Source organism: Pristis pectinata, chromosome 28 (assembly GCF_009764475.1).
Source record: "Pristis pectinata isolate sPriPec2 chromosome 28, sPriPec2.1.pri, whole genome shotgun sequence".
In the NCBI taxonomy this organism is placed as follows: Eukaryota; Metazoa; Chordata; class Chondrichthyes; order Rhinopristiformes; family Pristidae; genus Pristis; species Pristis pectinata.
Window position 1 is genome coordinate 16,308,693 of NC_067432.1, and position 26,610 is coordinate 16,335,302.

Consider the following 26,610-nt stretch of genomic DNA (forward strand, 5'->3'; position numbering starts at 1 on the left):
TGAGGGCCATGACAAAACCTTCAGCTTGTGCCTCTTGAGGTAGTCCATTGTGGATTTTGAGGTGTGTTTAGGATTGTTATCCTGTTGTAGAAGCCATCCTCTTTTCGTCTTTGGCTTTTTTTTTATTTTTACAGACTGTGTGATGTTTGCTTCCAGAATTTGCTGGTATTTAATTGAATTCATTCTTCCCTCTACCAGTGAGATGTTCCCCGTGCCACTGGCTGCAACACAAGCCCAAAGCACGATCGATCCACCCCCGTGCTTAAGTTGGAGAGGTGTTCTTTTCATGAAATTCTGCACCCTTTTTTCTCCAACTATGCCTTTGCTCATTGCAGCCAAAAAGTTCTATTTTAACTTCTTCATTCCACAGGACTTGTTTCCAAAATGCATCAGGCTTGTTTAGATGTACCTTTGCAAACTTCTGACGCTGAATTTTGTGGTGAGGACGCAGGAAAGTTTGAAGAATGGGCGAAAATCCCCCAAACAAGAATTGAAAGACTGTTAGCTGGCTACAGAAAGCCTTTACAAGCTGTGATACTTGCCAAAGGGGCTGTTACTAAGTACTGACCATGCAGGGTGCCCAAACTTTTGCTTTGGGCCTTTATCCTTTTTTGTTATTTTGAAACTGTACAAGATGGAAATAAAAAAGTAATCTTACTAAAAATATTAAAGAAATGTGTCATCTTTAACTTTATGCCTTTTGGAAATCAGGTCATCTTTTACTCGCTTAGCTATTCACAGTAACAGAAATTTTGACCAGGGGTGCCCAAACCTTTGCATGCCACTGTATAGTACATACTGGGAAATATCCCAAGATGCAACTTTCTCAAGTGTACCAATGCACCTATAGAATTTCCAGCTAAAAATGTTTTAATTTCAAAAGAACTTTCAGTGAAGAATAGCTTTATGGGTTAAGTTTTCAAGATCAATATGACCATCAAGTATCATGGAAACTAAAGTCAATTGAATGTAGTTCTGTGGAACACTGAGAATTTTTTTGAAAAAAAATTATTTAAGCTTATCAAATTTAAGCAACTTGAATATTCAATATAGCACTTACATACTTAGAAATGAATATTTATTTGTGATAGATTATCTTCTATCAAGATCAGGTCAGCCCTCGAGCTACAACTAGATTACACAGTGCCATCACTTCATGTCATTTGCATTCTTCTGTATTATTTGATCCACTGTGTGCTCCATTCTGTTTCTCCTCCTGCTCCCATTCTATTGCACAAACTCAGTACCTTCCCATTAATTGTTCTTCTAGCAACTATTTTTGTCTCCTGTCAACAATGTTTCCTTAATAAAAATCTAAATGCAATATATGAACACCATCAGTAATGTTCATATTTAGAAGCTTATGATGCAAAAGCATTCAAGTCAATTCTACAGGCTCACGGAAAAATGTTTTACTTAGTTTCACTCTCTCAGTTTCTTCAAAACAGTTAGGAGTTTTCTTTTTCAAATATTTATCCGGTCACCCTTTAAAAGTTAGCATGGACTCTGCTTAGGTATTCCATGTCATAATATTGCTCAGCATAAAATGTAACTTTCACACTTTTTTTTTCCCTTTTGATAATGATTTTAAATGTACCCTGTTACCAATTCACGAGCCAATGGAGCAGGAATTGCCCACTTACCTTTCCAAACCTTTTCATTAACATTTCTATCAGATTAATTTTCTCTGTTCCACCTAAAAGAGCCAGTGTTCCAACACTTAACTAGGATCTTTGGATCAGCAAATTTCTTCTGCAGCCTCTCTATGGTCCTTAAATCCTTGGTACACTCAAAATGGCAGTAACTTTATAATTTGGCCTAACAGATGAACTACAGAGGGTTAACTCTCTGAATTTTTATTTAAAACCCTTTTTCTTAAAAAATAGATTAGGCAAGCTGTAAAGCTGTTGGCTCTCAATAAACACACTAACCATTTGTCCTAGTAAATTAACCGATTAAGATCAGAATCAGATGATATAGGGCAACAATTGTAAGGTCTACTCTATTAGGAAGCTGGTTGATGTTAGTTGTTATTGGCAGAATTCAGAAGAAAGAGCTTTTGGATAGGAATGCATGTTGGTTGAAGTCACTTGCTACCTTTAGACTGTTCTATTCCAGTTCTTGCCAAGCTGGCTTTCTGTTCTGCCTTTTCCATAAATGCAAACTTATCCAAAACTCTTGTCTAACTCAAACTAGCTCATTCACTTTTTAGGCAGTGCTACAATTGAAAAATTCTTTTCTTTGTTTTAAAGCTCCTTTGTCACCTCACCCCTCCTTATCCTTATAACCTCCTCCAGCCCTAGAACCCCAAAGAGATTGCTCTCTTCCATTTCTAGCCTATTCTGCATTCACACTTTTCTTCTTTCCATCACTGATAGCAATGCCTCCAGCTATTTCAATCATAAGTTCTGAAATCTCTCCACAAATTTCTCAGACCCTCCTTTCTCTTTTAGGAAGTCCCTTAAGCACCTCTTTATTGAAGCCCTTAGCTATCTCTCCTAGATGCCAATTTTTTTCCCCCCGATTTACCTCCTTCAATATTAAGCTCATTATCAGTGTGCTCTTCACAGCCTTCCTAACTTCTTTCTCCCATCAGTAGAAAATTGACACCTCATCCAAAAGAATTATGATACTGCACACAGCACACCACTATCATTTTGAATACTTACCAGAACAATGTAATAAAGCAACTTAAAATATGCAGAAAACCTCAGCTCTAGTAGATCAATCCAAATGCATTCCTCTAGAGATGTCTCAAATATTTTCATCTTGATTAATGGATTTCAAACTGACATCAAGGGACCATCCATGTTCCCTCCTTCCCACGTTTCCTGCAAGCCCACCCTCTAACCATCTGCCTAATCTTGACAGTCCATTGAATAATTTTGGTACTGTCAACTAATGCAGGATAAATTAATCATGCCAACATTAGGGGTGTCTGGCATCCATCTGCATGTTGTAGTGCCAATGATCACGTAGAGCCTAAAAGTTAACGGGAAGCCATAACATTGCTGAAAAGAGGTTAAGAGCTTCCACTGATGAGGCTTAACATTCTTGGGAATGCAGCCATTGGGAAAAAGTGCACAACCCTCTCTTCCTAATATATGCATTCCTTTAGAAAACTGATGAAGTCATCAAACTTGCCAAGCAATGAATCAGTGAACAGAACACAGCAAAACATTGCTCATCTGTGAGCTCTGTCATCACAAACAACCCAAAAGGAACCCGTCGCACAGACTTTCAAAATTGTAGTAACCTTAATTAGCATAGGCAAAGCCAACCCTTTCCTGAACAAACTTGACAAATCATTTCATAATATTGTGTATGAAAACATGCAGCAATAATTATCTGGCTTAGATGTATTCAACTTTTTTGTGACCAGGACATTATTGGGTGGATGTCAGTATTACAGTGCTCTGGAACAGCTTTGCTAGACCACAGATCTCCAACACCGCATTTAGAGTGCTGTTGAGAGGCATATGGTGCACAGGTGCACCTCAAGGCTGTGTGCTTATCCCCCTGCTCTACTCTCTTTACACCCACGACTGTGTTGCTAAGCACAGTTCCAATACTGTCTATAAGTTTGCCAACAACATCACTGTTGTTGGCCGAATCATGGGTGGTGATGAGTCGGTGTACAAGAGTGAGATAGAACATCTGGTTGAGTGGTGCCGCAATAACAACCGCAAGCTTAACATCAACAAAACCAAGCAGCTAATTGTTGACTTCAGAAAAAGGAAGTCAAGAGACCATGTATCAGTTCTCATTGGTGATTCAGAGATGGAGAAAGTAAGCAGCTTCAAATGCCTAGGCATTAACATCTCGATGACCTGTCTTGGGCCCAGTACATATATGCAATCACAAAGAAGGCATGCTAATGTCTCTACTTCCTTAGAAGCTTAAGGAGGTTTGGCACGTCACTATATACACTAACCTTTACAGATGCACTGTTAAGAGTATCCTTACTGGCTGCATCGCAGCCTGTACGGCAATTCCAACGTACAGGAACGCAAGAGACTGCAGAGAGCTACAGACACAGTCTGGTCCAGCATAGTCATAGTCCTCCCCACCATTGACACCATCTACAGGAGGCACTGCCGCAGGAAGGCAGCATCCATCATCAAGGATCCCTACCATCCAGGTCATGCCCTCTTCTCACTGCTACTGACAGGCAAGTGATACAGAAGTCTGAAGTCCCACACCACTTGGTTCTGGAACAGCTACTTCCCTACAACCATCAGGTTCTTGAAACTACCTGCACAACCCCAACCTAACCTCAGCAATAGAACACTAGGACCATTTCTTGTACTACCATGGACTTGTCTTCAATCATGTCTTTGTTTTTATTTTTGGCACTAAGGTCTTGCTTTTGCGCAGTCCCCCCCCCCCACACTATATGGTATAATTTTTATCTATAATTCATATTCCGTGTTGTTGTCTGTACCTACGATCCTGCTGTAAGCAAGTTTTTCTTTGTACTTTATCTCACCATACTTGTATACATGACAATAAACTTGACTTGACTTGATCCCATGCACCCAGCTGTTTCTTGATATTGTTTGGAGTGAATCAGAGTGACTGAAAAATGCCATTTGTATTGATGAATATCTTAGGAGAAGGATAAGAATAATATTCACTCAGTCCATCTTTCAATTGTGGGCAATGCAAGCAAAGTCACCATTTTTGCTCTAATTTGAAAAACAAGAAAGCAAACTGAATACAATAAAGCATCCAGGCACACAAGCCAGAAAAGAGGAGGTCTCACAGAAAACAGTTAAACTCACTATTGAGAAACTCACTTTTAAGGGTCCTTTCTTGATAGTCTAGAGCTACCAAATAAATCACAGTGAACGAAGACCCTGCTAATCTATATGGCTTTAATTTATGGACTTAAAAGCAACACTCACCTCCCGTGACACATCACATCTCTGCTAGAACCACAGTAGCACAAGATCTATAGTACTGCACAGAACATTTTACTCTATTTGTCCTTTCCTCTTGCATAAATACTCCCTGTTGCTCCAATACATTTAACTAGTTGCTCCAATACTTTCAACAGGGCAGGCACAGTACTGTAGAGGGCAAGCACGGTAGTGTAGCGGTTAGCATAATGCTATTACAGCGCTAGCAACCCAGGTTCAATTCCGGCCACTGTCTGTAAGGAGTTTGTACGTTCTCCCCGTGTCTGCGTGGGTTTTCTCCGGGTGCTCTGGTTTCCTCCCACATTCCAAAAGACTTACTGGTTAGGAAGTAGTGGGCATGCTATGTTGGCGCCAGCAGCGTGGCGACACTTGCAGGCTGCCCGCAGAACAGTCAACATATAAGATTCATTTCACTGTGTTTTTCGATGTACATGTGACTAATAAAGATATCTTATCTCATCTTAGTGGCTTACAACAGAGCATAACAAATTTACTGCAATTCCAATGCCTATTGTTGGTTTTTGTGAATATGATATTTTTGTATTATTTCTATTTAAGTTTCTTAGAGATTTGCCTTGCATGCATTTTTTTAATTTCCTATTTTTGAGATGTCCACTGCCACTAATCTATTTATAGGTTCTATCGTTTTGATTGCTCATGTTCATGAAAGTGCTATAGGTGTGACTTGCACTTTCAATTGTTCTTCCTTCCACAGCTCTTTCCAATTCACCTTCTGTCAGCACTAGAAAAAAAATCAAAAACTGCACAAGGAATTGTAGGTCTCAAACTACATCCTTTCAAGTGCTGCACCACCACAATGCTGCACAGGGCACTGGTTCATATAAGCAGCTTTATATGGTTATGAATGCAAGATGATTTAAGCATTGGCTAATAGTACTAGACCCATTGGCAGTCATTTAAAGTGTTAAACATATACAGTTCTTTACTTTAAAAAGAAAAACAACACTTTGCCATTTTTTCTGGGTTCAGGAGAGTAAAGATGAACAGAAAATAGGCTTATTATGCTGATCGTAATCTTTAAGATAACATATCAGCAATAATAGTATTTTATGCCTTTTCCTGCTGGTGGAAAGCCACTCAGTGTTAAAAAAAAAGTTGTAGACAATGTTATAAAAATTTATACATTTTGTATACAAATGTTCAGTCTATTATAAATCGGATGTACTGACATTTCAATGGCATACATGGGGAAAACAAAAAGGTTAAAGAAGAGTGATGTAGAAAACGGATTCTGAGTAAATGAAGAAGCCCTAATTAACATGGAATCCAGAAAGTGCATCATCTTACTGAACTTGCTGATTATTTATCCAATAAACATACTTTGACCTGAAATGTTAGTTTTGCTTTTCTTTCCACTGTTTTGTTGCCTGACCTGCTGGATATTTCTAGCATTTTAAGATTTTGCTTCAGATCTCCAGCGTGTGAGTTTTTTTAATTTGCACTTACTGTTAAATTTACTGTCACTTCTCTTCCAGGAATTCCAACCTCAAAGGAGAGCTCCTCTGCTCTTCAGTGGGATTTCCATTTGTCTCCTTTGCCTTGTTCACCCTCAGTTGTTTCCATTTCTTCTCGTCTTTGGAAAGGTTTAGACCAAAACTTGCTACCACAGCCATATCTCTTTCCTCAGTAGATGTCTCGGCTCCAATTCATCCTGCATGTATTGCAACTCACATTCCGGACCCACCTACCTCAATTCTGCTTTGCTTCATATCCCCAGTAACCTTTCACCTCCTTCTTACCAAGTATTCATCTACCTCTGTGTTAAAAAGTCAAAAACTCTACTCCTACTGCCCTTCGAGAAGTCCCAAAGAACCCACAAAATCAGAGTGGAAGTACATCATTCTTGATCCCTAGGAACTGACGAAGAAGTTGTTATACAAGGCACTGATGAGGGAGTGATGAACATTAAGATGATGATGAAGCTGAGATGACAACAAAGACCCTCCAACCCCTCTCCATATTGGAACTTTGCAAGTTCTCATAATTTAGATAAGAGCCGTCCCTGGGTTATGAACGCCCAATTTATGGACTATTGTTCATACAAAAAGTTCCTGTAATATTATTAAATCCAAAAGTTCGACATACATACATCTGTTTGTTCCTACAAAATACAGAACTAGTTTCCCCTCTCTCTCCATTTCTAGTAATTGTTCTTTCTTGTCAATCTTTTGTGCTTTTGATGTCATTCATTACAATACTGTAAGAGGTATGGTTATCATATCAAGGGAGTTTTATTTTCTGACTTAAGGACAAAATCAACTTATGGATATCTATAAAAACAGAACCTGCTTGTTACCCGGAGTCAGCCTGTAATATGTTTTGTTTTCTTTCATGTCAAAATGGACAATTTCACATTTTCCAATATTATATTCCATTTGCCAAATAACTCACTTAGTCTGTACCATGTAGGAAAATAAGGTCTATTCCTTCAACTTCTGAATAACTCGTATAAAAAAAACTGGCTTAATGAGAGTTAAAAGGTTAAAAAAAACTCAACAGATATGTTAAGAAAAACTCTCATTTCTATTATAACATCACATCTGAATTACACAGATAGACATTTATGCTGAGAACTATTTTATGAGCCATAAATTCCTATAAAATAGTGAGATAAATAATAAGGAGATAAATAACCTTGGTGCCATTGGTTGAAGGAGGAATGTTGTTCAGCACAATGGAAAAAAGGCAGGAGATTGTCTCTCTGTGCAATAGTGCCCTTAATGTCTACTGGAACAAACATTCAAATTAAAATCTAATCTAAATAATAACACAACTTTAGTGCTGAATTGATTAAGGGCAAGTGGTTGATTGCAAAAGCTTGTGATAGATATTATCATTTGGCCTGAGTTTTGATTGCACATTGTAATCTGTAATGCAGATTTGAGTCCAGATAAAACAACATCAAGCTGACATTCGGGAGAAGTGGTTTGCCACAAAGATCTAGGGTTCATTGTGGGAGGCCCAGTATTTTCTAGTTAATCCTAATCACCTCCCAGAACGTTGATACAGAGGGAGCATAGTTATAAATGTCAATGGTGGGTGGTTAGACTCTCTTGTTGTAGATGGACACTGCTTGATGCTGCGTGGCTACTGCGTCCCTTGCCGGTATCTGTCAATGCCTGAATGTTGCCTAGGTCTTGTGGCATGCAGGCATGGAGTGCTACATTATCTGGAGGAATTGTGAAGGCCTTAGTGCAATAATCCGCAATCATCCCCCCTTATCTTTTGATCAAACGCAAGTCATTAATAAAACAACTGAAGATAATTGAGCATAGGAGACTACTCTAAGGAACTCCTGCAACCATGTCCTGGGGCTAAGATGATTGATGTCCAATAACTACAACAATCTTTCTTTGTGCAAGATAAAACTCCAACCATAAAAATTGTTTCCCCTTAATGCTCTCTAACTTCAGTTTCACTGTACTTCGACAGATATGGCCTTTATGTCTCCTCCGAAGTTTAGCTGTAATGATAGAAAACAGAATACAGCACAGGAATAGGCCCTTCAGCCCAAGATGTTGTGCTGAACTAATTAGACGCCTAACTAAACTAATCCCTTCTGTCTACACAATGACCACATCCCTTCATTCTTTGCACATTCATGTGACTCTTAAACACCTCTATCACCCCTGGCAGTGCATTCCAGGCACCCACAACTCTGTGTAAAAAAAAATTGCCTCGCACATCTCCTTTGAACTTACCCACTCTCAGCTTAAATGCATGCCCTCTAGTATTAGACATTTCAACCCTGGGAAAAGGATACCAGCTGTCTACTCTACCTATGCCTCTCATAATCTTATAAACTTCTATCAGGTCTCCCCTCAGCCTCTGCTGCTCCAGAGAAAACAACTCAGGTCTGTCCAACCTCTCCTTATAGCACATGGCCTCTAATCCAGGTAGCATCTTGGTAAACCTCTTCTGTACCCTCTCCCAAGCCTCCACATCTTTCTTATAATGGGGCGACCTAAACTGAATGCAATATTCCAGATGTGGCCTAACCAGAGTTTTATAAAGTTGGAGCATAACTTCCTGGCTCTTGAACTCAATGCCTTGACCAATAAAGGCAAGCATGCCATATGCCTTCTTCACCACCCCATCAACTTGTGCAGCCACTTTAGGGAGCTGTGAGCTTGGACGCCAAAAACCACTCTGTACATCAACGCTGTGAAGGGTCCTGCCATCAAATGTGTACCGTCCCTTTACATTTGACCTCCCAAAGTGCAACACCTCACACTCGCCCGGATTAAACTCCATCTGCCATTTCTTTGCCCATATCTGCAAATGGTCTATATCCCGCTCCATCCTTGGCAATCTTCTACACTATCAACAACACCAGCCACCTTTATATGGTCTGCAAACTTACTAACTCGCCCATCCATGTTTCATCCTGGTCATTTATATATACACAAACAGCAGAAGTCTGCAGAACACCACTAGCCATGGACCTCCAGCCAAAATAAGTCCCATTGACCACTACCCTTTGTCTCTATGGGCAAGCCAATTCTGAAACCAAATGGCCACGTCACCATAGATCCCATGTATCTTAATAATGTTTGCACTTTGGCTACAAGACGTCTGGAGGTAAATGGTCCTGACAAAACCCAATATGAATATCAGTGGACACGTTATTGACTTGGTGTCAACGACACCTTCCATCAGTTTACTGATGATTGAAAATAGACTGATTGGACTGTAATTACCCAAACTGGATTTATCCCACTTTATGAAAACTGTACATACCTTGGCAATTTTCCACATTTTCACTTGGAAACCAGTACTGTAACTGTAGTGGAATAGCTGAATCAGAATCATTGTTAGTGCTAGTGCACAAGTTTTCATCACCACAGCCAGGATATTGCCTCATCCACGGCTCTCAGTCTTACAGTATTTTAGTATTAGGTGAGAGGTAGAAGACTAGATTCTGTGATGGAGGGGATTTCAAGGGGACATTGAGATAGACGATCCACTTAGCATGTGTGGATGAAGATGGTTGCAAGTGATTCACTTGCTGGGCTCTGTGGAAGGACTGGAGGGCTTTTATCTGATTGATTGTTAGTGGGATCACCTAGCTATATCTATTGCATGCTGTCTTTTTTTATATTTAGTACACTTATTCATGATGTTGCAAGTTCATCTTTATGTTTGCCTGGTGCTGGTTTTGGCATGCCCTTTACATTCTTCAATGAAATGGCATTACCAGAGGAGTTGAGCATAATTTTGGTTTAACACGCCATTAAAGACTCAGCTACATCTCATGCAGCAAAGCATAATATTCTCAAAAGGTTTTTGCAGCACGAGTACTTTTTAAATACCTGATGCCCTCATCAGTTCACTGACTTCTGCAGATTCTGCAGGAGAATGCTGAACACTTCTGTATGGAGGTGCAGGGACAGAAAGTTCTGTCCTAAAAACTTTTAACTGGACATATGTATACTTCCAAAATTTCTGTTCGATTTCCTACAGATAATTGTGAGCACCTTTAATTGTGCCTCACCTTTATTTCTCATGCAAATTCTGAGCCATTATGTAAATTGTAGTTTACTTTTCAAAAAGAAATGCAAAAAATGGTTCGCTGGTGTATTCTGGTGTAGTGTCATTCTTTGCAATACTTTGAGAAATAGTTGTTACACAACAGACAAATGTGATGTTGTTTGTCAGGAAAAGACAAAATTAGCAGCAATACCTTTGCAGCAATGCGACATTCCATTACTCTGATATTGAAATGAGTTGTTGCAGCTTTATTCATTTCTTTGCAACTGTTTGCAATCACGAAAACAGCTCCATTTGGAACCTTAACATTGGTGGCACGGAGTGGGTTGAATTCAATCAACTTGGCCTATCGAAGATAAAATGGTAATTTATTTTAATGAAACTGGTAACACCATTTGACATGTACATTCAGGACAATCTGTACAAAGCCTTGAGTTGTATGACAACAATGTCACATACACCTAGAATATTCGCAGCTCACTGCTATATTGACAGTTAATGGTAATAATCCCTTTATTTTAAAGGTGCTTTAATTCCAGATTAAAGAGGTTACGATAATAGGCAATTTGAGCACAAAAACAAGGAAATAAATTCACACTCAGCAGCTCTCAGTTAGTCAATCAGAAATTGGATGGGAGTAAGGCCGGCAAGGCTGTTTTCATTAGAAAAAAAGGAAGTGGTGATTTCACAGAGATGTTTGAGAATATAAAGAGATGTGTCAATAGAAATAGGCTACTTTCAATCATTCACTTAACGTGAAAGCATTGATACTGGATTATTCATAAATGATTTAGGAAAGGGAGGAAGAATACTTTAAAAAAAAGTATAGAGAATAAACAGTTCAGATAGGTAGGCATCAAAAGGAACCAGAAGTTCAGCATGAGTCTGCATTTTCAGTAGAACACAGGTTGAAAAAATAGATGTTTGTGGACAATTTTTTGGCAGAACTGGGAAAAATATGTTTTTATTTTCCACATGTCCCTGTTCTTCTGAATCTGAGTAAGAATACGGGCAGGGAACAGATGTACTATGATGATCCTGGCATTCATGGGTGCTCTAAATAATCTTAAATTTTCAGTTGACCCAGTGTTCCACCCCATGTGATTTAAATTATATGTTCAAAGATCACGCACTGCATGAATCTCAATTAAAAACATGAAAGAAATGTACCATGATTGCTAGGGTTGTAGATGGGGGTGCTTTTAGTTGGCAGCATTTCCAACTGTTGTACAACTTGCCAAGTCTTTTACAATGGAGTAATTGTGGCAGCAGAATGATTCCTATTAAAAATATTCCTTTTGTATTCCATCTGAGGGAAATATACATCAGTCACTGCTGGTACTAGAATTGCATTAAATAATTTGCAAGTTATAATAAAAAAATTATTGCACATTCCTACAAAAGGGAAACTAAACACTAAAATTAAACTGCAATTTAATGCAAACTTCTGAGACCTTTGACCAGTGCTTAAGAATTCAATTTTAAAACAAGCTCTGCTCAGCAAGAGATTGAAAGATTATCATTTGTCAGTCAGTATGAAATTGATGCACACTGTCTATTCACCGTTCATCATGTTTCATCCTGGACTCTATCTCACTCATTTTATCCTCTAAGGGCAAAGACTTAATAGTGTCTGTCGTCCAAATTTATCAAACGATCACATCATATTATCTATTCTACACAGACAGGACACCTTCGATAGTTGAGCAAAAATCTTTATGCTTTATGCAGTTTATGGTGACTTTGGTCTGTTTTGCAAATGATTGAAATGGGTCTGTAAATTTAATTGATTACTTAATTTCCTTGTGCTTACTACATGGAGAGACATGGAATCATCATCAACTTTTCCAATTATATGAACACACACATAAATTCTATGAACAATATTAGACTTTTAATCAACACACAAATGAGCTGGAGGAACTCAGTGAGTCAGGCAGCATCTATGGAGGGAAATGGACAGTTGACGTTTTGGCTTGAGACCCCTTGTCACGACTGGGGCTTTGAATGGTCCTTTTCTTAAACCTACACACTATTGCTCTAGACTAACTATTTAATACTGGTTCATAGTGTCGAGACTTACCTCAATCCATCTAGCTAAACAATTAACAACTTCATGACCATGTGCATTCTATGAAAATCTCACAAAGAGCTATATTAAAAACTTTCTGAAAATGAATTTCTCTCATTCTGTTTGAATTGAATAACAGAGTTGCTATTACTATAACCTGTTGCTCCATTCAAATCCATATGTTGTTTAGATGAACATAGACAGCATCTCAGAGTGCTTCCAGACATTTCTCCTGCTACATTTCTAGGAGTAATAGATCTAGAACTTGCCAGAATCATGCCTGTATCTTTTCTCAAAATAGTGAAAACATTGTTCACAGTCCAATCCCAAGATGCATCCTTGCTTTACAATTGTGACCTCTCTCATTTACTCGAAGATATTAGGATACTTTGGGAGAAACCAATTAGCTGAAATGCAGCATATAACCTGAAGAGGGTGGCGTGAGGATCTCCTGACTTTTCAATACTATTAATGAGGCTGAGTAGGTTGGACCACAGAAGTAACTTGCCATCATCAAGTGGCCAGATCACCATTTACAGCCTGACCTGCTTGCAAAATGGTTGTTAAACCGAGGCCTTGAGAACAGCAACACAAAATGTGCAGCTGCAGGGCTGCTGGGGCCAGTTGATTGAACGTGATCCAGACCATTGCCATTCTGGTTTTAAAAATTACTTTGTATTATCTTTTAATGCAACATTAAAAGCTGTTCCAACTACTGGTTTTACTCATTTATGTTTGGGATTTAGGCTTTGCTGATAAAGTCAGCATTTATCGCTTTGAGACGGTAAGGGTGCGCCATTTTCTTGAACTGTTGCAATCCTTCTGGTGAAGCTGTTCCCACAATGCTATTGAATAGAGCTCCAGATTTAGACCTAAAAGAGTTGAATTTAATATATTTCCAAATCATGATGTTGTACAACTTGCAGGGGAACCTGCAGATAGTGTACATTTTAATTTTGTCCTTCTTGGTAGCAGAGAACCCAAGTTTGGCAGGCGTTGTTGGCATGACCGAGGTGAGTAGCTGTAAAGAATTTTGTAGAATACACATGCCATAGCCATGGAATACTGGTGATGGAGGGAATGTGTATTTATGATGTTGCATGGGGTGGCTATCAAACGGGATGCTTTGTTCAAGATGGTCTTAAACTTCTTGACTGCTGTTTGAGTCACACTCATTCAGGAAGGTGCCTTCACCACCCTCCCTCAGCTGGCACCACCCTGTCACAGACATTCTCTTTGTTAACTCCATGCCTCACTCTCCTCTGCCACTAAAACATGTTTGATGTCTAACTTTTCCTGGTAGTAACGAGGAGTCATCAATCCAAAATATTAATTATGTTTCACTTGCTCCACAGATGTTCCTGAACTGCTGAGTATTTCCAGTACTTTGTTTTTATTCCACATTTCTAGCATCTGCAGTTTCCTGCTTTTTGACGTGAACAGAGTCATAGAATTAATGAAACAGGCCTCTCAGCCCACCACATCTATGCCGACCAGTGGGCACTCGTGTATTAATCCCATCTTCCAGCACTTGCCCCATAGCCTTCTATCCCTATGTGATTCAAATGCTGGAAGATGGAATTAATACAGATGGGTGCCCATTTCTTAAATGCTGTCAGCGACTCTGCTTCCACCTCTCTCTTACATAGTTCAACATGCCTCTGATGTGCTTAGTAAATGGTGGAAAGACTTTGGGATGGCAGGAGGCAAGATGCTTGGTGAAGGATACCCAACTTCTAACCTGTTCTTGTTGGCATTGTATTCATGTGACTGGTTCTGTTAAGTCAATGGTGACCTACAGGTCGTTGATGGTGGAGAACTCAGCTATGGTAATGCCATTTAATATCAAGAGTAGATGGTTAGACTCTCATGTTGGAGATGGCCAATGCCTGGCACATTTGTGGAATTAATCTTACTTTCCAGTTATCAGCCCTTGTCCGAATTTTATCTCAGTCTTGCTGCACACGTATCAATTGCTTTATTTGCTGAGGAGTTGAAAATGGAATTGAACTTTGTGCAGTCATCAGCAAGCATCCCACTTCTGACATAATAATGGATTATAAAGAGTATTGTAATTACTTCAAGTAAATAATGATGAAAATTTGAAATAAAATAATTACCATTCCCTTTTCTGCCAAAAATGAAATGGATTGGTCCATACCCCCACCTTCAGTTCCAATGTAGCGTTCGCATCTTGCGCAGATTTCTGCAAGTTCCACCTATAAATAAATTGCAAAGAATAATTAAACAAACTTCGTGTACAAATCAGACAACAGTGAAATAAGATTACTTATTTGTAATCTGAATATATACTGAATCAATGATTATATAACCAAAATAAATATTCAATTTACAGAAAATGAAAATAATTAATGTGGTGCAATGATTATATGTACAATGCATAATTCTAAATCAAATAAAAGTCCAATTTCAAACAATAAACCACTAAGAATAAACCAACTGAAGCTCAGACTACATATATAATGTGAAGATAAATGATTTAGGGACTTGATGGCACAAAGCAATGCCACATTGTCACTTTGCAGAACTACAGCAAATCCAGGTCAGAATGTTGCTCTGACCTATTGGCTTTAAACTTCTTCTCAAAATAGATTTGGACAGTTTCAAACACAATTTTATTGAATATGGACCATAGCTCTAAACTTCTGACAACTTGGCAAAGAGATCACAAGATATATCAGTGTTAAAAGTAGTAGTATATATACTACTATTATTATATATATCAATTTCTTCTTCATTGTCATCTTCTTGTTGGACAGTCTTGAAGATGAGTTATTTCTCTCTACACTCATGACTGTGTGGCTAAGCACAGTTCAAACAACATCTATAAATTTGCAGATGACACCACTGTTGTTGGTAAAATCTCAGATGGCGACAAGGAGGTGTACAGGAGTGAGATAGATCGGCTGGTTGAGTGGTATCGCAACAACAACCTCACATTCAACATCAGCAAGACCAAGGAATTGATTGTGGACTTCAGAAAGGGGAAGTTGGGAGAAAGAACACCAGTCCTCATTGAGGGGTCAGTGGTGGAAAGGGAAAGCAGCTTTAAATTCCTGGGTGTCAACATCTCAGAGGATCTATCCTGGGCCCAACACATTGATGTAATCATGAAGAAGGCACGCCAGTGGCTCTACTTAGTTAGGAGTTTGAGGAGATTTGGTATGTCGCCAAAGACTCTTGCAAACTTCCATAGATGTACGGTGGAGAGCATCCTGACTGGTTGCTTCACTGCCTGGTATGGAGGATCGCAAGCTGCAGAGGGTTGTAGACTCAGCCAGCTCCATCATGGCCACAACCTTCCCCACCATTGAGGACATCTTCAAGAGGTGGCATCCATCACTAAGGACCCTCACCATCTGAGACATGCCCTCTTCTTGTTACTACCATGAGGGAGGTGGTACAAGAGCCTGAAGACCCACACTCAACAATTCAGTAACAGCTTCTTCCCCTCCGCCAGATTTCTGAACAGTCCATGAACACTACCTCGTTATTCCTTTTTTTTTGCACTATTTATTTATTTTGTAATTTATAGTAGTTTTATGTCCTTGCACAGTACTGCAGCCGCAAAACAACTAATTTCATAAGCCAGTGATAATAAAGCTGATTCTCTTTCCACTCAGATTGTATGGTTTCTGAGATAGCTATACAGTCAATGTGGGAACGACAAACTCTTCCATGAATGGGACAGGTAGTGGGTAACCTGAGAGCTGTTATAGACTTATAGCATCACACAGCATGGAAACAGGCCACTTGGCCCACCACATCCGCACCAACCAGTGGGCACCCATCCATATTAAACCCACGTTCCAGCACTTAGCCCATAACCTTAGAATCATAGAAACAGACAGCACAGAAAAAGGCCTTTTTGGCCAATCTCATCCATGCTTACTGTGATGCCAATCTGTGATCAACCCATTTGCCCATTTTAGGCACAGATCCCTATGCCTTTGCTGTCTAAGTACTGATCAAATGCCTTTTAAATGTTGTAATTACATCTGTCTCCACTACCTTTTCCTCAAAATCTCTTTTGAAAAACTTTTGAATCTGCTCCCTATCAGGCAGTGCATTCCTGATCATGACAACTTGCTGCAGGGAAACATTCCCCCTCCTCTGTGGTTCTCTCACCATCCTCCTGATCAAAACCTTTCATAGGCAAAGAACTAATCAAAAATATTCCACAATGTCAGTGAAAGCATTTACTGCCTGTTCGATAGCGCAGTGCTCCATTAGTAATCCTCCTCCCACAGTTCAGCAGGACCACCATGATTTGTACTTAATGAAGGTGTGCAGAGCTTGGAAAATCAATGATTTGGAAATGAAAATACTGATTAAAGTGACATTTTTTCCCCAATTACACTAGTATTGGTTGGTAGGAGAAAAGGAGAACCACAAACCAAGGGGAAATCACACCCTATGTAAATGAAACAATGTTGTTTGGAAATTGCACTGATAATGTCAAATTAAATTCAAACTGACAAGAACAAAGTGATAGGATTAGTCATAGTACATGGTGCTGACATTATACTGTGCATTGACTTATCTTCATCTTAGGTACTGTGCATGATCTAAACACTGTATTAAAGAAAGAATATCATAGCACAGGAGAAGATGCACAAAGTGCTCAAGTTGTCAAAGATATCTTGAGCCTTGAGGGTACTAGCAAGTAGAATCATGTCCCTGAGAAAAATAAGAATGATGGGATGAGGCTCAAAACAGATATTGCCACTCCCTGAACGCTATTAAGCTCCTTAACTCTTAATGCAGTAGAACTCCGATAGTACGCCATCTCACTATTCAGAAATCCTGATAAGATATCTTTATTAGTCACATGTACATCGAAACACACAGTGAAATGCATCTTTGGCTTAGTGTTCTGGGGGCAGCCCACAAGTGTCGCCACGCTTCCGGTGCCAGCATAGCATGCCCACAACTTCCTAACCCGTATGTCTGTTGTAATGTGGGAGGAAACCGGAGCACCCGGAGGAAACCCACGCAAACACGGGGAGAACATACAAACTCCTTACAGACAGCGGCGGGAATTGAACCCAGGTCACTGGTGCTGTAATAGCGTTACGCTAACCGCTAATGGTTCAGCATCTAGTTCATAAGTAAGAATTCCAGGCTCCCCTGAAACTCACTGAGGCCCCTGTTCCTAGACTCCCCCGAAATGCACCAGGGAGCCGATTCCTGTGCACTGTTTACACTTACCAGGTTCACTGGAAAACTTATTACAATACTTGCAACATCAAAAAAACGTGAATTGTAAGTGCATTGGGGCATTAATAGGAATAACATCTAATTGCCCAGAAACTCTGCCAATCTGGACCAAGTGTGTCACATTACTGGAGTTTTACTGTATTATAACATTGGCAGATTTTGTTGCCCCATTTTATTTGTTAGAAATACTGATTAGAAGTTGTCATTTTTTTTGCATACTCTACATTCAAAATTACTTTCCAGTGCCATCAATGATAAATTCTACCCATGATCATCTCCATTTAGATCTATGGGACGGATCTGTGGAATGCACTTTACATTCTAGAGCGTAATGTTTTCAGTTTCATCCAGGAAATAGTTTATCAGAAACTGGTTAGCTATGTTTGTTTCATTTGTTCCACAGATATTTAATATTCTGCAGAAAACCCTTAATTCTGTGGCAAGTTCCACGGCTACTAGTTTTATAAAATTGTATGTGATCCTTGCAATATACACATGACTAAATCATCAGTAATAATCTTTTTTTCCCCACTCTAATCAGAATTTATTAGCCTCAAAACAATGGCTCAGCTATTGCTGCATTTCACTGGGAGATCTACAGTGAAGCTGCATTAATATCAGAAAATTGGGACTTCAGCATGTGTCCAAGTGTGTAAATCCCAAAATTGCTTACAAACTTCTGTCGGCTCTGCTATGTATTCCACACGGTGTTCATTGGGACTGCACAAACATCTTGGAATCCCCCAGCAAATAAGCAGGAAAACCTGCTCATGGATCTCTTTTGGGATATGAGCCCATTCATCAGAATACAGATTTCACATTGTAAGGAAAAGATGGCAAAAGGTGTTACATTTTTTAAATAAAAATACATGTTTGTTCTAATGTTGCAATTTTAAATGTGATTTTTAGGATATTTTTTAAGAAAAGCTTCTAAGTAATTTTTTAATGATTTGATTTTTAGTTTTTGAACATCTTTAAATGTCAGAGACAGATACAAGCATTGTAGAATAAAGCCTCAGAAGGTTTTGTCAATCAGGTCAGATGATATTTGTCCAACAAGTTCTTCTTTACAGAGGTATTGAATGCAGGTGTGGGGCAATTGGGTATTAATTCACAATTTTGATTTTTTCTATTCTTTTGCAAGTTGTGGGCATTTTACTTTGCCCATTCTAAATTTAACTGAGTGGCTTGCTTGGCTTGGCTATTTTAGATAGCATTCCAGCATATGGCCGTGGTTGATGAGACACACATATGCCAGATTGAGTGGGATGTCAGATTTCCTTCCACAAAAGGTCATTAGTGAACCACATAGATTTTTTACAACACTTTAATAGTCACCATTACTGGCATATTCCCAGCATCTTCGGACTTTGCTTCTATATAGCCATTATTGATGTCATCTTTGCATGTCAGATTTATCTCTTTTAACCAATTAAACTGAAATTCCCCTACTGTGGGTTAGAATTTGTGTCTCTGTAATACTAGTCCAGAAGAATAACCACTAAACAATATGGATTGCAATGAATTCAACATACATTTCAATTAATATTTTAAACATTGCCTTAACCAATCCATGGGAAAATAAAAAAAAACACAATCCTTGACAACATAGATGAAAGGTTACTGAAGAGGTTTACCCATAAAATTTTAAGAGAATTTCCCATTATTTGTAAAGAGTTCTGACTGGCCAATATTAAGTTGAATTCAAATGAAATAATGTGACTACTCTAATTTAATATTAAAAATGCATTTCTCTGGGGCTTTCAACCTGCCAAGGCTTTCTCGCCAGTGAGAATGACCACTGAAGAGAGAGCTGAACTGTTCTCCCAGTGCAGTAGATTCCTTGGATAATTACCCAAAAAAACAAGGCCACCCACTGTTTTGGATTAAGTCACATGTAATTGCATTATCCTACAATTTTCCTCATGATTGTGTGTACACACAGGGCAAATCTAAATGTAACTAATGCTACTGAGATATGTGGGCAATTTAAAAGGGGCCAATTGCAGAGATTTCCATTTTGAAACCAGTGGCAAATATTTTATACTTATTACTTTTATAAAACACTTTGTAGTGCAGTAACTTAAACAAAACGTTAAAAATGTTATAATTTTGTATTAAAAAGCATTAAAGGTCAGCACAAGCAAAGAAATCAGAAACATGTACTGAATTCCCATAGGTCACAGCTTTAATACATATAATTTGAATGGTTCCCATTGCAGCACCAGACTTAAAGAAACCACTCAACTACACCTATTGAAAAGTTAATATTTTCTAATTACATCAAAGACACACAATTCAGTTACTAATTTTCTTTCAAATGACATACAATCTTATGAATCATTAAACAACATATAGATTTTTTTGTCCTGCTCTATGCCTACAATTTACAATATGCTTTATTTTTTCTTCAAGTTTATGGCAGATTAAAATAATTCTTGAAAATATGTTTGAAAATCCCCTAGATACCTTGAATCTCAAGGCTACATTACATTATATTATCAACATAAATTTTTAAAGGGCAAATATCAAACATTTGCAGATCAGTATCCTGTTTTGACATGACGGCATCAGAGATGCAAGCCAAACTCATCTTCAATATATAAACTCCATATGGCTGAAAAATTACCAATTATAACCAACTCTCAGCCAACTTCAAATGCCTCAATGCATAATATGGGGATGAAGACAGATTAAAGATTGTAATTTGGAAGAGGAAAGGATCACAAAAGATAGGTTAAGATGAGTACAAAAAAAAACTCGAAAAAAACTACAAGAAAAAGCATTTAGGTTCAGAACTTAAATGTTTTTTTTGCCAAACTTGAATTTCTGAATTTGCCAGATAATCTACTAAACGGCTTGTAACCAAGTACTAGATGCCATAAGGACACAGATTCAATCCTCAGGGTGTGATGAGATAGCTGATCTCAGTTGTATTCCAGTGGACGTACTACTGACCTTAGTGGCAGAAACTAGAAAAATAACTTGTATATCTAAACTTAGATCCATAGATAGATCCAGAAAGGATGGTCATGAGATAAGGACCAGGCTTGGCTCTGATATATTCATTCCTCCTACTCTAATATTAAGAACTAACCAGGAAAGGGCAATCATAAAATCATGATTCAACAAGAGGCTGCTACTTCAAGAGAGGAATGCTAGCAAATAAAAGATGCAAGTACAATTATTCTTTATTTAAAAAAATGGAAGTGCTGGAAAGGATCAGTAGGTCAGGAAGCATTTGTGAAAAGAGAAATGGAATTAGTGTTTCAGGTACATGATCTTTTATCAGAACATAAGAGAAAATAAGTTACTTTTCACTAGCAGAAAATTTGGAGGAGGAATGGGTAGAACACAGGGAATATCTCTGACAGAGTGAGACCAAATTAATTAATACGGCAGTTAGGATCAGATTATGCTTCTTTATCTATGATTTACGTTGTCAACGGTAAAGCTATGGGACATGCTCACCAAGCTGGACTGCAGGAAAGAAAAACTGAATCAAAATCAGACACAGACGACTGGCAGAAATGGCCAGTTCTGACACTGACAGAATGAAAGAAAGCAAATTACCCAAAGATGGAGAATGTAATAATGAATCCAGAAGGCTGCAAGATGCCCAGATGAGATGTTCCTTAAGTTTGCATTGGGCCTTGCTGTAACAGTGTAGAAAGCCACAGACAGATAGGAGAGAGTGGAAGTGGGATGAGGAATTAAAGTGGCAGGCAACCAAAGCTCAGGATCAATCCTGTGGACTGAATGCAAATACTCCACAAAGTGACCATCCCTTCTGGATTTGGTTTCTTCGATGTAGAGAGGACCACATTGTGAGCACAAAATGCAGTAAGCTAGATTGGAAGAAGTGCAAGTAAATCGCTGCTTTACCTGGAAAAACTGATGGCGTCGCTAGATGGTGGGATGGGAAGAGGTGAAAAGGACAGGTGTTGCATCTCCTTCACCTTTTCTCATCCCTCCTGCCATCAAGATTAAATGTTCATGATGAAAGCAACAGAAGATGTTTGAGTCACATGAAATTTAACCATGTTTTACTTGAATACCAACATCACCGAGCCAGATAAATATTTCATCTGTGTTCACCAATCCACATCTAATTCCACTAAATATTTAAGGTCATTTCTATCCAGTCACATTGTAACGAAGTAAAATTCTCAGATACTGTTTCCACAATGATTCATTATATCCAAGCTAAATATTCCTTAAAGGAAATGACATGTCACACTCCCCATTATAACATTCAATAGTTATGCTATAAGAAATAAACTCATAATAATTGGCCAAACCATGTTAATATTTTCTACTGATAAATTAGAATATATGCCTGTTTCAAAGCATTACATGAAAAAACAGGTAACATCACCCTGGGTGAAGTGTTAAAATGAAGTAGGTTAGACTTCGATATGAACTGTTGCTAGATTTAAGATCTCAGATGGTTTATGAATTGTGGTTCTTTGAATGAAACTTGAGATCATGAGTTCATAACCAGTGCTAACATTTTGACAATCAAAATAGGAAATGAGATTTCTGTGGAGGGCATAATTCTGCTTTAGGTACTTGGAATGCTTTTACCTTGTTTGTAGACAACATCTAGTGCCTTACTCCTGACAATCCTCTTGACTACCTCTTCAAAAAAACTCAGTCAAATTCATGAGACACAGTCTCCCACATACAAAGTCGTATTGATTATCCCTAATCAGTCCTTGCCTTTCCAAATGCAGATAGATTCTGCCTCTCAGAATTCCCTCTAGAAACTTTCCCACCACTGAAAATATAAGGACTAGATAATTCAGATTAAGAAAAGACAGTATGGATATGTGTGTACCTGTTGCAATCACTGAAGGAAACCGAGAGAAGACATAGATGTTTTTTCTTCTGGCTGCCAAGGTGTAAGAGTGCTGTGCCATGAGATTGGTGCTGTAGCCTCATCTTTTTAGAACTTGTATAAATAACTTGGATGAAGGCACCAAATTGTGCTGTGAAACTTATTGATGACACAAAGACATATATAAATTAAGTTGTGAAGAGGAATAAGGAGGATACAAAAGGGCCATATATCAGTTAAGTGAGTGGACAAAGATCTGGTAAATTGAGTACAATGTGGAAAAATGAAAAATTGCATATATTGACAAGAAACATTTTAAAAAGCATATTATCTAAATGGTGTGTGACTGCAGAACTCAGAGGTGCAAAGGAATGTGGGTGTGCATGATTCACAAAAAGCTAGTATGCAGGTACAGCAGAAAAAAAATTAGCAGTGTTATTGCCTATTGGTAAAAAAAAATTGAATACAAAAGTGGGGAGCATGGCATTGCTGAGACCACATCAGAAGTACTATATATAATATTGGTCTCTATTTCAGGAATGATGTAAAGGAGTTTGAATCTGTTCAAGGTTTACTTCATTGATACCTCGAACGGATGAGCTGTCTTATGAGCAAAGGTTGGACAGTTGGGCTTGTTTCTGCAAGACTATATAAAAGTGACAGGAGACTTGATTGCTAGAAGAGATACTCAGGGGTTTTGTCTTGGTGGTCATAGTAAGGATGTTTCCTCTTGTGGGAGATTCTAGAACTAGGGGTCAACATTTAATAACACCCAGTTCTAGATTTTCCCACCTAAGACAGTGATGAGGTAATTTATTTTTTTCTCTGAGGATTGTGTGACTTTGGAACTCCCTCAGAAGCAGATTCCTTGAATGTTTTTTAGATAGAGATTCTTTATAAGCAGGGAGCTGAAAGTTCACCGGGGGGGGGGGGGGGGGGGGGGGGGGGGGGGGGGGGGGGGGGGGGGGGGGTGGTTAGGTGGAAATACAAAGTTGAGGTACAAAGCAGATCAGCCATTATCTTATTGAATGGCAGAGCAGGCTTAAGGACCAAGTGGTCTTCTGCTGCATCTAACTTGTACTCCTTGCTAATACAGTGGTGGTGTTGTGATTAGGTTACAGGACCAGTTACCCAGATCAACAACCTAGAAGCACAAATTCAAATCCCAGAATAGCAGCTGTGGAATTCAAATTGTGTCAATAATCTGGAGTCACCATGAAATTACCAGATAGTGTAAAAAAAAACTATCTTATTCACTGATGCCCTTTAGGGAAAGATATGTACCATTCTCACTTGGTCTAACCTTTGTTTCTCCAATCCCCAAGCAACGTGGTAGACTCTTAACTGCCAGAGCAGGCTGCTCAGTTGCATTATTACAGTAGGTTAAAATGGAAAAATGATAAAACCAGAAAGACCAGCAGATGTTGATCTAGACACTGAACTCAGAATTCAAACATGGCAAAGTTACTTCCCAGCCCAGTCACTCTTGCAAATTCCTTGTCACAAACATCTGGAAACTGATGTCTAAATTGGGAGTGCTGCTCCACAGGTTAATTAAGAAACAGCCTTACATAGTCTTACCTCACAGAATCATACTTTAAAAGCAATGTGCCAAACTCCATCATCACAAACCCTGGGTACAGCCTGTTCCACTGGAAAAGTAGATGCAATAGAGAGAAAGCAGTAGTGTACATGTGGGAGGGAACAGTCCTCAACATTGATTCCAAACTCTATGTTCCTGTGAGGAAGAAAGACAAGGATGGCAAGGTTCAGGAACCTTAGGTGATGAGAGATGTTGCGAATTTAGTCAAAAAGAAAAAGGAAGCATTTCAGAGGTTCAGGAAGCTGAAATTGAGGAATATAAAGGAAGCGGGGGGGGGGGGGGGGAACTTAAATAGGGAATCAGGAGGGCTAAGAAAGGTCATGAAATGACTTTAGCAATTTGGATTAAAGAGAATCCCAAGGCATCTTTTACATAAGATAGGACCACTCGAGCATAACAGAGGGAATTAAACAGTTAACTTCAGGTCTAATGTTGTGGGGACAAATGCAAGTGCTGAAGATGCAATTGTTGTTCATCTATTTTACCACACCATCAGGTCCCACTTGGTTAGTTGTGTTTCCATTCGTTTCCATTCCCATACTTCTCCTCAGTAAATAATCTGCATTTAAATCACCCCATTCATGAACTTCAGATTCCTCGTAGCACCTTAAAACCAATGAAGTATCTTATCTCCCAGGAACAGTGGAATACAGCAGGTCTAGGCTGAAGAGTTGAGAGAAATTAGTAGTAGTATAAAAAAAAGCAGCCTTGGAGAAAATAGTGGAAGTAATGAGTAACATTTTACTACATACATGGTGGAACCCCAGATTGGAGAAAGCAGCACAAGGCAAAATACGATCATGTTTGATATGCCAACAAACCAATGCTAGGAAAGGGGTGAGGTGCACCCCAGGGCAAAACCCCCTTGCCAGGTGGTCCTTTTGTATGTATACAACTTGACTTTATTGAATTACCGCATAGACATTGTTATAAGTACTGTCTCGTTATCGTTGATGTATTTAGTAGATGGATTGAAGCTTTTCCAACCACCAACAATAAGGCGTCAACGGTGGTGAAGTTATTGCTTACCGAGATTATACTGAGGTTTAGGGTACCCTGACAGATAAGTTCAGACAATGGTCCCCACTTCATAGGGAAAATAAATAAGGAAGTGTGCAAGGCACTACATATCGAACAGCAGTTCCATTGCACCCATCACCCTCAGGCAGCGGGTGTAGTAGAACGAGCTAACAGCACCCTGAAGAATAAACTAACTAAATTAGTATCAGAGACAGGTCTAAATTGGCTGAAGGTTCTCCCCTTAGCATTATACCACATGAGAATTACCCCCCCCCCCCCCCACTCGGCCACCGGGGTGTCAGCTGCCGAAATCGTCTATGAACGTCTGGGAAGAACCCCATGGGACACTGACACCCAGCCCCTCACCCAGGTTGACCTTAATATCATGGGGAATGAACTACAAAGGTATTTCAGACAACTTGCGTCCTCCCTAAAGTTTCTTCATTCAGAGGTGGAGAGTGCCTTTAAACCACTGGAAGGACAGAACGTGGAACTGCCTGACCTGGAAATCGGAGATTCGGTACTGATATGAGATTGGGAGTGCCCTAAACTGGGACCTCGGTGGAAGGGCCCCTTCCAGATACTACTCCAAACTCCTACAGCCGTAAAAGTACAGGGCCAGGAATGCTGGATTCATCTGAGTGACTGTAAATGATGGCCACTGGAAGAAAGATGATATTTCTTAGATTTGGACTCCTTACCATTACTAGTACCCTTGCGTGGGCATTAGAGGATAATTTGTTTTACAAAGCACATATGCAGCTACATGGGAATCGCACTGTTTGCTACCCCTTGGCAGAATCAGTGGAAGGTCTTTTTGTAGCCACACCAAGCTGGAGTCCCAGGGCCCTCTTAAAGTATGAACACTCAAAAACAAAGTGTATTGGGGAGACGGGAACTTACGGGAGGGTGCTGCCGGGTAAATGCTTGCAAAGAACAGTAACAGGTCCCAGTAGCACAACTAACCACCAGTCGTTCTCCTGCTGCTTCACTGGTAAAGGATGGGGTTGTAGGATAGCGACCATACAGCACACGATATCATGTGCCACCACTAGTCGTACAGAGAGAAAATGTGGATTTAGGGGGGGGGGGGGGCGCGGTGGTGGTGATGGTTTAGGTGTGAGTGCGCTGCCACTAGGTGTGTGACGTTACTTGCAGGGGAACAATGGGTTTGTGGGGAAGGGAACGGGACCAATGTGAAATTGTCTAATGTCTCTTTAGAATGGCTAACCAAGGAGAATTATCTGAGAGAGCATGGGAGAAATGTTGTTGGAATCTCTTGGTATTCTCAGATGCTTAGTCCACAGCAGTCGGGTAATGTAACCTGTTACCCGGCTAAGGAAGGGTATGTGTTCCTCTTTAATGTTACTTACACTACTGCCACCCCCACTCTGCCAGCCTG

General features: G+C 39.3%; 1 protein-coding gene across 1 annotated transcript in view; it reads right to left on the bottom strand.

Annotated features, from left to right (window-relative positions):
* Window positions 1-26,610, bottom strand: part of galk2 (galactokinase 2) — a 97,419-nt gene that overhangs the window by 19,682 nt on the left and 51,127 nt on the right. The window contains exons 6-7 of the mRNA XM_052040397.1: window positions 14,625-14,723; window positions 10,627-10,779 (exon numbers count right to left, since the gene is read on the bottom strand). Coding sequence (XP_051896357.1) covers window positions 10,627-10,779; window positions 14,625-14,723 — 252 coding nt within the window. The remainder of the gene's footprint in view (window positions 1-10,626; window positions 10,780-14,624; window positions 14,724-26,610) is intronic.